Source organism: Centroberyx gerrardi, chromosome 3 (genome assembly GCF_048128805.1).
Source record: "Centroberyx gerrardi isolate f3 chromosome 3, fCenGer3.hap1.cur.20231027, whole genome shotgun sequence".
Classification (NCBI taxonomy): Eukaryota; Metazoa; Chordata; class Actinopteri; order Beryciformes; family Berycidae; genus Centroberyx; species Centroberyx gerrardi.
In genome coordinates this window covers 645108-658595 of record NC_135999.1, presented here as the reverse complement: position 1 = coordinate 658595, position 13488 = coordinate 645108, and the positions used below count along the sequence as shown (strand labels likewise).

Genomic DNA, 13488 nt, shown 5'->3' with positions numbered 1-13488 from the left:
GGTACGGTTCCTGCTCTGCCCATAGGCGCCTGAGCAATGGAGCAAGCGGAGCAGCTGCACCCCCACTATTAGACTTGGGGGAGCAAACGTGTGCTTTTGCACTTTTTGATCATACAACTTTGCTATTTTTAAACATTTGAGCTAGTTTGGATCAAAATATCTGGCCGTTTCATATGTAGTATATGAATTAAAAATTACATTTGTAGTAGCATCCTGTCCTCTCACAGCCGGAGAACTACGTAAGATACGTTAACTACGTTACTGCGCTCTGAATATCTGTCTGGTTGGTTTTCAGTCATTGTGCCGCACCGTGCCGCACTCGGACAAGTCAAGACCGATGTCAGTCACTCTGACTCTAAAAATGAAACGTCATGGTCGAAGGAGAAGGGAGATGGTGTGCCGTGAAACTTCCTCCCCCCATAAACAAAAAACAAACTTGACACTAGACTAACATTTAATGATCCTTATTTACAAGGTTTTTTTTTGTTTCTCGTTTTCAAAAAACTTTATCACTTTTCCTATTTTCCATGTAAAATACTTACTAAGCCCACTCAAAGCTAAAAGAAAATTCCTCACAAGGGTCTACAATCCATCATGTAGGCTAACCCTAAAATTCTCTTCCTAATTAGAACAGGATTACACAACTTCATCCACCATTTCTAAGCAACTCTCTTCAACCTCTTGACAAGGAATCGGCTACACTGTTGTTCTTGCCTGCAATGTGCTTGACCTCAAGGTTATAACGCACTGGTATCGGATCGGTACTCGGTATCGGCCGATACGCAAGTTCAGGTATTGGAATCGGCAAGGGTGTAGAATTGGGTAGGGACGGTAGGGACGTGTCCCTACCAATATCAAGCGACTCTGAAATGTCACTAGCAATTTTTTTGATTGACAACAAACGTTGTTTTGTCCGTTAGTGTCTAGTCAATGTTAACAGATCGCGTTCTCTACTATGAGTCCCGCTGCATAGTGCATTGGTGTCCCGTGTCGGCATAGCAACAGACGCTGTAACAACACTTATAACAGCTGTTTTAGAATGTTATTGCGTCACCCGGACCATTTTTGCAGCCCGGATAAAAATTGGCGTGACACCGCTCACGAGAAATATATTTTCTGAATTGCTAATTTGCAGAGTCAACAATAATAGTAATAATAATACTAATAACAATACTCAACTAAGCCATACATTTTCTCACTCTTCATATGGCATGCATCAATGTATTATTTTGTCAGGTGACAGAAGCAGTCCAGCAGGTAGTAGCTCAGACAGAGGAGGAGAGGCAGGTGGAGGGGCAGGTGGAGGGGCAGGAGGAGAGGCAGGAGGAGGGGCAGGAGGAGGGGCAGGTGGAGAGGCAGGTGGAGGGGCAGGTGGAGAGGCAGGTGGAGGGGCAGGTGGAGGGACAGGTGGAGGGGCAGGTGGAGAGGCAGGTGGAGGGGCAGGTGGAGGGGCAGGTGGAGAGGCAGGTGGAGGGGCAGGTGGAGGGGCAGGTGGAGGGGGGTCACAGCTGAGGCCTAGGCTTGTAACAACATGATTATAAGAGTAGGCTAAATGTAGATATTCGTTCTGTGTTACACTGAGGTTGTACTGGTATACTAATTGGTCTACTAAGCACTCAACCCATACATGGTTTTAATAATGTGGGCATTAATACTATGTTCTGCTGCTCTTAATCATATAAAATATACAAAATAAGTAAATATTATTAATATAAATTAAGGCTCTAGATGACATGAAATGGCGGTCAGAAGTCCATCATAAATGCAAAACGCCTCAGCTTCCAGTGGGGGTTACATCCTCTCCGGACCTCCCCCATTTGTGTCCCTACCAATGTCATAATCAAACCTACGCCCTTGGGAATCGGTATCGGGAAGGAAAAAATGGTATCGGAACATCTCTATTAAAAATGACGGGCGCTCTATAGCAGCTACGCTGTGTCGTCATTGAAGTAATTTTTTCTTCAGATGCATGCAAGTAGGCAGGGGTGGAGAGAAAAAAACACTGGGAGAATCGTGAACCTGCTTGTGATTTCGAAGGTCGAAATCGAACGCTCATTTCGATCGATTTTCAATTTAGAATCGAAATCGTGACACCCCTAGTACAGAGTGAACTATCATCTCAGCAGCTGTCTTTAGTCAGCAGTGTGAGTGTTTCTCTCTCCCTCCTCTATCTGACAAGAGACACTGAGGAACCAGACCCAGACCACAACATAAACCCAGGATAGAGGGGTTCAGTGAATGTGGAGTGGAAGGTGTGGATGTGGATCAGTGAGTCAGAGGAAACTCTGTAGAAGGACAGAGAGCCAGCAGACCAGTCCAGATACACTGCTACTCTGTTAGAGTCAGAGGGGGAAGATATGTCTGTTTCTCTGTTATTGTGACAGACAGAGTAACCTTCATCAGAGCAGGACAGACTCCAGGACTTTTCATTCCCTCCAATCCTGCAGTCTTCACCCGCTCCTCTCCTACTGATTCCTCTGTAAGTCACTCCTATAGAAATCAGTCCTTCCCACTCGACCTCCCAGTAACAGCGACCAGTCAGACCATTTCTACACAGCAGCTGATACCAGCGGTCAAATCTCTCTGGGTGATCAGGATATGGCTGCTCCTCTCTCTCTGTCACCTTTCTGTTGTCTTCAGACAGGAAGAGGTTTCTGTGTGCTGTGTTTGGGTCCAGAGTGAGTTCACAGGCATCTGATGAGAGAACAAGACTCAATACAGCAGCAGCTTAGAACAGAATAGAATAGAATAGAATGCCTTTATTGTTGAATGTGTGTTGCTTTGTTTTCATGAATCAAACTAAATACACACTTACACTTCCTCACACCTGGTTTCAGCCTCTGCTCTCCACCATGGTCCACACTGGGGAATAAACAAAGTCAGACCAGCAGATTCTCTTTGATGATGGAAACATGGACATTTAATAACCTTCAATATGAAGGATTTCCACTCATATCCTCCATTAAACATGAAACAGTATTCCTCATCTTCTCAGTGTGACAGAGAAAATGTGTGTGACTCTCAGCCTTCTAGCAGACGTCGCCTCTCCATACCTGAGAGAGTCCAGTCTCCAGTGTGGATCCTCCAGTCCAGCAGAGAGCAGCTTCACTCCTGAGGCTCCTGGATGATTGTAGCTCAGGTCCAGCTCTCTCAGATGGGAGGGGTTGGAGCTCAGAGCTGAGGCCAGAGAAGCACAGCCTTCCTCTGTGAGCAGACAGCCTGCCAGCCTGCACACACACACACACACACACACACACACACACACACACACACAACACATACACACACACAGAGAGAGAGAGTTTCTTGATTTCAAAATAAAAGCAGCTTGATAACTTTCACTAACGACCACAGCAGAGTTCCTCTGTATAATTCCAGTTATTTTCAACCTGGACCTTGTTTTCCTAGTTTTTGCTGTCATGGCGAATGAGTTCAACATTTCATCACTTCTTTCACTATAGAGTTTTACGTAGCTTCAGTTAAACAGGAGTTATGCTGTTCAACACACACACACACACACACACACACACACACACACACAGCAAACACACTCTCCAACAGTTGAACCCAAAAAGTGACTAAAACACAGTAACACTCTCACTGCAGTTAAACGTCTTCAGATAGTTGTGACTGAACACTTATCATGACATTTCAGTTATAATAGTCCATTTGATGCTTTCTTAGCGCTGCTCACTCTCTTCCCTGTTTACTTGTCACAGCCCCGGTTCACCACTAGATGGCTCCACTGAACTGTTCATGACCCGGACCGCTTGCTGCCAATAATTATGGTTCAACTGTTCCCACCTGTGTTTCATTATCATCTATTCAACTTTTATTCAGGAGAAAAGATGACGCTTTAAACTTGACAGAAACAGTGATTTTACATATTGTGATAAAACTCTATCACCTGATATGAAAATTTTAATCGTGATAACATTTTCATCCATATCACCCAGCACTAATAGTTTGATTGTTTACTCTTGATGATTTTGTACAGGTTTTCTGAGAAAGAGATCCCAGCTCTCAGTATAAACTCCTTGTTTAAAAAGAGTTACATGTTGGATTTTCTCATTAGTACACTGCTCTGAAATTAATTATGATAATGCAGAAACTGTAATTGTCTCCAATATTAACAGTTGACCCAAGGATCAGGTTTGTGTTTTCATTTCAGTTCTTGACTCAATTTGAATTTATTTTCTGTTTCAACAACAGAGGCAGTGAGGAGAGGAAATAATGAAATATTCTCACAGAGGATAGAAAGTAGAGCTGAATGTTGGTTTCTCAGCTGGTTTCAAAAATCACATCAGCAGGAAAATGAGAGTTCAGGTATTTTCACTGACATTAATGTGCATGTAAAGCAGAATTTAAATGGTCTGTTGAACAGTAACAGTGATCCTGACCTGAGAGTCTCCAGTCTACAGTGTGGACTCTCCAGTCCAGCAGAGAGCAGCTTCAGTCCTGAATCCTGCAGGTCGTTGTGACTCAGGTCCAGCTCTCTCAGGCTAGAGGACTGGGAGCTGAGAACTGAGGCCAGAGCTTCACAGCTTCTCTCTGACAGCTGACAGCCACTCAGCCTGAAGGAGAATTAGTGATGAAGACAAACAACAACATTGAAAATATTTCTTTCTCTCCTCACAACTATATTGAATCTATCCAGTTTTCTATGCACTTACACAGATTTATTGGAGGCTTTGACCACTGGCAGCAGCCTCAGAAGAGCCTCCTCTGAAGCAGAGTATTTCTTCAGGTCAAACACGTCCAGCTCTTCTTCTGATGACAGTAAGATGAAGACCAGAGCCGACCACTGAGCAGGGGAGAGTCTGGCTGTGGAGAGACTTCCTGATCTCAGGTACTGTTGGATCTCCTCCACTAGAGAACGGTCATTCAGCTCATTCAGACAGTGGAACAGATTGATGCTTCTCTCTGGAGACGGATTCTCCCTGATCTTCTTCTTGATGTACTGGACTGTTTCCTGATTGGTCTGTGAGCTACTTCCTGTCTGTGTCAGGAGACCTCGTAGGAGAGTCTGATTGGTCTGCAGTGAAAGACCCAAGAGGAAGCGGAGGAACAAGTCCAGGTGTCCATTTGGACTCTGTAAGGCCTTGTCCACAGCACTCTGGTAGAGGTGTGTTAGTTTAGATTTGACTCCTACCTTCACAGACCACCGAGCTTTTGATTGTAGTTCTGACAGCAGATTGACACCAGAGTCGATGAATGAAACGATGACATGAACAGCAGCCAGAAACTCCTGAATGCTCAGATGGACAAAGCAGAAGACCTGGTCCTGGTTCAGCCCACGCTCCTCTTTAAAGATCTGTGTGAACACTCCTGAGTACACTGAGGCTGCTCTGATATCAATGCCACACTCTGTCAGGTCGGCTTCATAGAAGATCAGGTTGCCTTTCTCCAGCTGCTCAAAAGCCAGTTTTCCCAGAGAGAGAATCATCTTCTTGCTCTCTTTATTCCAGAGTGGATCTGTCTCATCTCTCCCATGATACTTGACGTTCCCCAGTTTTGACTGAACCACCAGGAAGTTGATGTACATCTCAGTCAGGGTCTTGGGCAGGTCTTCTTCTCTCTCACTGGTTTTCAACACATGGTCCAGAACTGTAGCAGTGATCCAGCAGAAGACTGGGATGTGGCACATGATGTGGAGGCTTCGTGAAGTCTTGATGTGGGAGATGATTCTGCTGGCTTTCTTATTTCTGAATCTCTTCCTGAAGTACTCCTCCTTCTGTGGGTCAGTGAAGCCTCTCACCTCTGTCACCATGTCAACGCACTCAGGAGGGATCTGATTGGCTGCTGCAGGTCGTGTGGTTATCCAGAGGCGAGCAGAGGGAAGCAGTTTCCCCTTGATGAGGTTTGTCAGCAGCACATCCACTGAGGTTGACTCTGTAACATCAGTCAGGATCTCGTTGTTCTGGAAGTCTAGAGGAAGTCGACACTCATCCAGACCGTCGAAGATGAACACAACCTGGAACTTGTCAAACCTGCAGATTCCTGCTTCTCTGGTCTCATTAAAGAAGTGATGAAGAAGTTCCACCAAGCTGTACTTTTTCCCTTTCAGCAGATTCAGCTCTCGGAAAGTGAATGGAAATGTGAACTGTATATCCTGGTTGGCTTTGTCTTCAGCCCAGTCCAGAGTGAACTTCTGTGTTAAGACTGTTTTCCCAATGCCAGCCACTCCCTTTGTCATCAATGTTCTGGTTGGTTTCTCTCTTCCAGGTAAGGGTTTAAAGATGTCTTCACATCTGATTGTTGTTTCTGGTCTCGCTGGTTTCCTGGATGCTGCTTCAATCTGTCTGACCTCATGTTCATCATTGACCTCTCCACTCTCTCCCTCTGTGATGTAAATCTCTGTGTAGATCTGATTCAGAAGTGTTGGGTTTCCTGCTTTAGCAATCCCCTCAAACAAACACTGAAACTTCTCCTCCAGACTGGATTTGAGTTTACGTTGGCAGATGGCAGCAACAGTTTCTGAAAGAACAAAGAACAAATAACGTCAATGAGTGGATGTTTCAGTAAACATGAGAAATGTGAACATTTCCTGGTAAATGTATATATATTAGGGCTGGGAATCCATAAAAAAATGTTAACTAATTAATCGAACAATTTTCTGCGATTAATCGTTTTTCTTTTTCTTAAACCTGCAACAAGCGATTTCAGACCCTGTAACCAGTCCTGGAACTACCGTGTATACGTGGAGATTTCCTGAGACGTAATGATGTAAACAAACAGCCACACAGCAGCAGCTGCTTGTTGTTTTCTCCTCTTTCCTAAAGCTGGTTGTCAAAGTCGGCACGAGTAATGGTGAATTGATGAAGCGAGCGAGGAAACGTTTTCAACTAGTAAACTTGTTACCTGCCTCTTCACTTGTCATTGTGGGACATGTGACCTTCAGCGGGAGGAAAATCTGTCAAAGCGAGACTGGTAACCGGAGATATTTCTCTGTAGGTACGTTTATTTTAGCCATTAGCCTTTATGCACGGTTTGTTAGGGTTAGGGTTAGTAGTACAGTAGCTTTGCTGTGTGTGTGTGTGTGTGTGTTTACAAAATGTGTTGTGGTTGCTGTCACCCTCTAGTGCTTGAAAAAAATCGAAATTAAAAAATTAAGACTGAAACTTGTAATCATAGATATTTAAATGTAGAATGACAACTAAATCACCAAAATAATGTAGAATCAGCACAAAGGAAGTATATTTGAAATCAAATACTACTGTTTAATAGCATCTCTTTAATTGAAATTGAATTCATTTCTATTAAAACCATCAAGGTTAAGCTTGAAAGCCATTTTTCTTTATATGCACTAACTGAAATAATAACAAAAGCTACAAGTGCAGCTGAAACTTTCTGCCTAAAACTCCATCCTGTCCTCCATCAGTAGTCAGGATGACTTGGCTGATGCGACATCAGGCGCATTAGAGATCGATTTAGCTGTTAACAAACTGGACGGCAGACAGACTGCTGTCCTGAGCTGAAATGCCTCTTCATGCTGCCGTGGGAAAACAAGCACAGATCCTGTACAGGTCCACTAACGTTACTTCACACCACAAGGTAAACACGTTATCTCCCTTTACAGCCTGTAGGCAGCAGAAGACTTTACTAACACAGGCGAGTCTGGAGCAAACTGTGGAATGTTAAGTTTCACTTTGTTTTCACAAGGAGAGACTCGGGGTGAACACAGCTGCTGGTCTGCTGGTTATCGCCAAATGGCAGATATTTTTTTTTTGTTTTTAAATTTTATTTTTAGGCATTTTATGCTTTATTGATAGAGACAGTGTTAGAGAGAGACAGAAAGGTATGGGAGAGAGAGAGAGAGGGGAGGACATGCAGTAAATGACCGTGGGCATGACGTGATGTGACATCAGGCGCATTAGAGATCCATTTAGAGCAATTTCTATTCATTGACCAACTTTTATTTTGGCTCTGTATGGAAAACACTGCATCTCACAGCCAAAGACGCCCTCTGCTCGTCTGTGGGAAAAAAATCAATGATGCGTCAATTGCGTTAATTTTTTTTAACTCGTTAAACATTTCAAATTAATCGCAAAAAATAATGCGTTGATTTTCCCAGCCCTAGTATCTATATCTCCACTCCATCGCACCTATTCAGCTCATCAGTGGACAAACAGGTCCTGACTGTGTGTGCAGCTCAGTGTGAAAGACAACTGGTGTGGTGCTGTTTGTTTTTCCCAGTGTGCACCACTGTGTTCAGCGTATTACACTCACATTAACAAATTGATAATTTCACCAGATTATTCAGAGGGATTGTGCTCATTTACCTTTCAATCTTGAACTGAATAGATCTTGTTTGGCAAATGTTTAGATTTACAGCAGAGTTTGGAAATCCATCTCCCATTTTCCACCATCTCCCCTCTCCATCATGTTAAACCTGTTAAAAGCCTCTTACTGCTCTGCAGAGAGTCAGCCAGCTCCTCCTGCTTCATTCTCCTCAGGAACTGCAGTGTGATCTTCAGAAAAGCCTTTCTGCTCCTCCTCTGCTCTTCCTCCTCAACGTCCACCACCTTCTCATCCTCCCTCTGCCTCTCTAAGCATTCTGGGTAATCTGGACTCAGAGCCCTCTGGAACCTTTTCAGCTCGTTCTTCACAAAGGTGAAGATGTTCTCCTCAAGCAGCTGGAACAGAATAATATATAAATTAAACTTTCGTACTAAAATCATGGAACACAACATCAGATCCATCATAGACTGAAAGCCCGCTGGTCTAAAGAGTGCAGCATGGAGACTGAATGTTTGTTTTAAATTTTACTTGTTGGTGAAGTAAAAGGTGTTGTTGTTCATTTACACACCTTAAATATGGAGTCCAGGTCTGTTTGATGCTCCTGGGCAGACTGACCACTGGGAACCTCTGACCTCTCTTGGTGCACTCTGGGAAAAAACAAAACATCAGATATTAGGTCATAGGTCGTATGAGGTCATATTATCACACACACACACACACACACACACACACACACACACACACACACACACACACACACTTTAAATACTTTATTTGAATTTGCTCATTCATATAAGAGCACAGGATTCAAATGTTTCATGGTTCTACAGTTATGGACACTTAAAGGAATAGTTCACCCACAAATGAAATTGTTGTCATCATCTCCTCCCCTCATGTCAGTTGAAACACTGGTGAAGTTTGTATGTCAATATAACACACAGTGAGTTAGCTGGCACAGCTTCATATCAGCCTTCTGCAAAACAACTGGAGTGAATGGAGAGCGTTTCTTTAGAGTCCAAAAAGGTAAAAAATGACAGAAAATTACTTCAAACAGCAGAATCCAAGAGTTCTGAATCCAAACTGCACTGTGGGTCCAAATCCAATATTCACCTCATTATCTCCTAGATTATCTTCAGTCTCAGAGCTCTGGTGCCCTGCAGAGAGTCCTGCTGCCTTCAGGTGCTCCTCGTCAGCTCGTACTTCTTAGTTTTACAGTCATAAATACAACTTGTCGTGTATTCAAATACTTTTTAGACAGAAATAACAAAATGGACTCTGAAACAAAAGTTGCTTTTTGTTGACTATTTTAGAAACCAGGTGGTACAAAGCTACTTTGTGCTGCAAAGTTTATTGGCTAAAGGTTGTTGTATATGTGTGGCACCTAAAAGTTAAACAGAGTTAGAATGTCCCATCTTGGGTATCAAGTAAAATTCAACTTTTCCATTTGTATTTATCACTTTATTGGGTCATTCAAGCACGCTCTACACATAATTACAATATTCTCTGCAGCATTTGAAGGCAGCACCTGCTTACTACTGTTGTGACAGCTGGCGCAGTGCATAACAAGATATAATGCAGAACAAGAGATAATCTGGGAGATAATGAGGTGAATATTGAACTTTTGGACCCACAGTGTGATCGTTTGGCTTCACAACACTTGGATTCTTCTGTTTGGAGTAATTTTATGGTAATTTTTTTACCTTTTTGGAACTCTGAAGAAATGGTCTCCATCCAGTTGTTTTGGAGAAGGCTGATATGAAGCTGCTCCAGCTAACTCGCTGTGTGTTATATTGACATACAATACAAAACATCGGGGTGTTGTGGGAACATTGGAAAACACAGAGGATCAAAGCTCCTCACCATCACACAGGAGTGTTTACTGTCTAACAGTATGAAGGGCCAGACCAATTTTATATCTCATGACTGACAGTCTGATGACAACAAACCCATCTGCTTTCATCACCAGTTTTACATTTCTACCTTTTATCAATAGAGTGGTGTCCATGTTTGAAGGTAATAGGACGACCCATAGACCCGTCACTCTTCATGGACACACAGCTGGGTACAGGAGAGTCTGGTCTGTCCTGCTGGATCCTGATAGAAACACAGGATGGACAAAGCAGAGCTGATGGTAGAAAACAGTCAGACAGACCGGCTTTTGACCAGCAGGTTGACAGTTGCTGGAGAGAAAATGAGAAACACTCTTCCTTCCCTCCACAACTTCCTCCAAAGATCCTTTATACACGAAACTGAAAACCCAAATTGATCTAGTGGAGTTCTTAGTGTCCAACAGTAGAAGACTGTGGTTATACTGGGCAGCTCCCAGTGTCTAACAGCAACAGACTGGTTATACTGGGCAGCTCCCAGGTGTGAATATATTACTGTATGTAAAGAAGAGTGATGCTGATAAAGATCATGCATGCTCAGCAAACCTTCTCTACATAAGTAATAGTTAAAACATGAATACATAACATTTTAATGCTGGAACAACTTACTTCTTTTCAGAAGAATGGTGTTCATCTTTAAAATAAATAAAGCCTTCCTTTGACCGGTCGCTCTTCATGGACACACAGCTGGGTTGAGGAGAGTCTGGTCTCTCCTGCTGGATCCTGGTAGACAGAGAAGAAGAACACTAAGGCAGGAAATTCACTTTTTAGTGAAGCAGCCACAGCAGCAGGTGGATACCCAGAAACTACCAGGTAGGTCTAAACCAGTGACGGACCGGCCATCTGGCAAGGTGGGCAAATGCCAGAAGGGCCGCCAGACTATGGGCCGCTTGGGCCACTCAGGATGGATTATTACATTGATCTAAAAAAGAAAAGAAAAAAAGAAAAACGAAATAATTTTGTCTTTGATGATTTTCATTGAAAATAACTTAACAGCGGCCCAAAACATTTTATATTGGCCCTCATATAGTTGTACTTTTTAATAAATACACACGCATTTTCTCGCGATCAACTCAATGACCGCAATGTTAGCTAGTGGAAATGACAAGGGATGATGGGAGGTATTATACGATAGACAGAACATGGTAGAAAAATTACATCAGGCTAAAACAGTCCGCCGCCAGGGCCTCTGCAGGTGTTGCTAGCAGTAATGTCGCTGCTTCAGCTAGCTAGACAATTTGGAGGCCTTCATGCTGATGGCAGCTGAAAAAGAGATCCTAATGAAGCTGGACTCCGACGATGTGATTGACAGGGTTGTAGAGAAAAGCGAACTCCTTTATAGCTTGCTAACTACATGAAGGTAAGACACATTTATTATTATATACTGTGGCTGTGCAGTGCTCTTTTCATGTTTTGGTGGAGCTATTGTAATATTCACTGTGGCTGGTGTAATGTTTATGGCTTGTAATACATGTGATGTTTCTAATGTTATAATTTGATAGTGCTTTATTCTGTCCATGAGGGGGCGCTCTTAGTTCATGGTGGTAGTATGCTTGGAAAAACCGCGAGACTGAGAGCCCGGATATAGTTGCGGTAGCAGAGAGAGAGAGAAACATGTACAACTGAAGTTGAATAAGCCAACTGAAGAATTCAAATATTACTTTGCTGTGTTGGAGTTTGATTTCAGAATTTTACAGCTGACAGTGCTCTTTTCATGTTTTGGTGGAGCTATTGTATTATTATTTACTGAGGCTTAATAAGTCTGGCCTATGTATTTGTGCCGAATGTGCCTTAATTTACTAGTTGTGTGTATCATGTCGTAGCGCTCTGCCGCTCACAGTATTGTGTGCGTTGTTGTCGGCATTCATCAGCGATTGCAGCGTGTCGGTTGCGTTCGTTCTGTGTTCCGGATTCTAGTCAGTCTGTATGGTTTTATCTCAGCTTTTTATGTTAACAGTTGGGGTTGGTGTTGAGGTTGGAAATAGGGCCGTCACAAATGCCAGGGCCGTTTTTTGATCCCAGTCCGTCACTGGTCTAAACACAACAAGTATCAGCACACCATAATAATAATAATAATAATAATAATAATAATGATAATAAAGTTGCCCTCTTCTCACTGAGTGATTTCTCCTCTCTCCTCATGCTATTTGCTCTCTAAATAAAATCCCCCTCTCTCTCTCCTCAACTCTTATTCTACTCTCTCTTACATGATTGTTCCAGGCTAACAGGAATATTGTAAGGTTACAGCGGCCCTGACCTTTGCCCTCCTTTATGTTGTTCACTTGTAATTTTGGGTGATTGAAGCTTATTCTACTGATACACTCATAAGTGAAGGAAGTCAAGTAAAAATAACTAGAAGAGTCTAAATTTTCTGAATATTTTTTTAAGTGTGCTTACTTCAGCATGACAGTTAAACAACTGAATTTATTAACTGAGTTAATCTTTTGAAGTTGTTTACAATTTGACCACCAGATTTAACTTTTGACTCTCCTACATTCAACTCCATAGATCAATATGTAGCAGTAGAAGTATCTTAAAAACAGTAGTAGCAGTAGCAGAGTTCTAGCAAAATATACACCGAGCACTTTATTAGGAACACCTGTACACCTTATTCATGCAATTATCCATTCAGCCAATCATGTGGCAGCAGTGCAGTGCATAAGATCATGCAGATACAGGTCAGCAGCTTCAGTTCATGTTCACATCAAACATCAGAATGGGGAGAACATGTGATCTCAGAGACTTTGACCGTGGCATGGCTGTTGGTGCCACGCCGCGTTTGAGTATTTCTGAAACTGCTGATCTCCTGGGATTTTCACACACAACAGTCTCTAGAGTTCACACAGAACGGTGCGAAAAACAAAAAACATCCAGTGAGCGGCGGTTCTGCGGACGGAAACGCCTCGTTGATGAGAGAGGTCAGACTGGTTCTATCTGACAGAAAGGCTTCAGTAACTCAGATAACCTCTTTACAGCTGAGGGAGCAGAACAGCATCAGAACGCACAACATGTCGAACCTGGAGGCGGACGGCACTTTGGTAGCCGGTTGACACTGAGCTGAAAGCTGATACCTGCCCAGTATTAGTAAGGTGTTCCTAACAAAGTGCTCGGTGAGTGTACCTTAAAAGTATGACTTGTAGTTGAAATGGTGTTTCAGTGCAGTACACCTTTAAAAATAGTAGTATTGGTAGTACTAGTCATAGTGCTTTAGAGGAGTATACCATTAAAAATATAAATATGTTAAAGTAGTGTTTTAGCAGAACATGCCTTTAAAAGTAGTAGTAGAAGTAGAAGTAGTGTTTAAGTGGAATGTGCCTTTAAATGTTTACAAAGCAGTAGGAGCAGCAGTGTTTTAGTGGAA

General features: G+C 42.8%; 1 protein-coding gene across 1 annotated transcript in view; it reads right to left on the bottom strand.

The window, feature by feature from the left end:
• Positions 1-2110: 2110 nt before the first annotated feature.
• LOC139925031 (NLR family CARD domain-containing protein 3-like) overlaps positions 2111-13488 on the bottom strand; it is a 92192-nt gene continuing 80814 nt past the window's right edge. The window contains exons 4-11 of the mRNA XM_078291857.1: positions 10737-10850; positions 8810-8888; positions 8411-8636; positions 4674-6477; positions 4401-4574; positions 3054-3227; positions 2816-2862; positions 2111-2694 (exon numbers count right to left, since the gene is read on the bottom strand). Coding sequence (XP_078147983.1) covers positions 2168-2694; positions 2816-2862; positions 3054-3227; positions 4401-4574; positions 4674-6477; positions 8411-8636; positions 8810-8888; positions 10737-10850 — 3145 coding nt within the window. The 3' untranslated portion in view covers positions 2111-2167. The remainder of the gene's footprint in view (positions 2695-2815; positions 2863-3053; positions 3228-4400; positions 4575-4673; positions 6478-8410; positions 8637-8809; positions 8889-10736; positions 10851-13488) is intronic.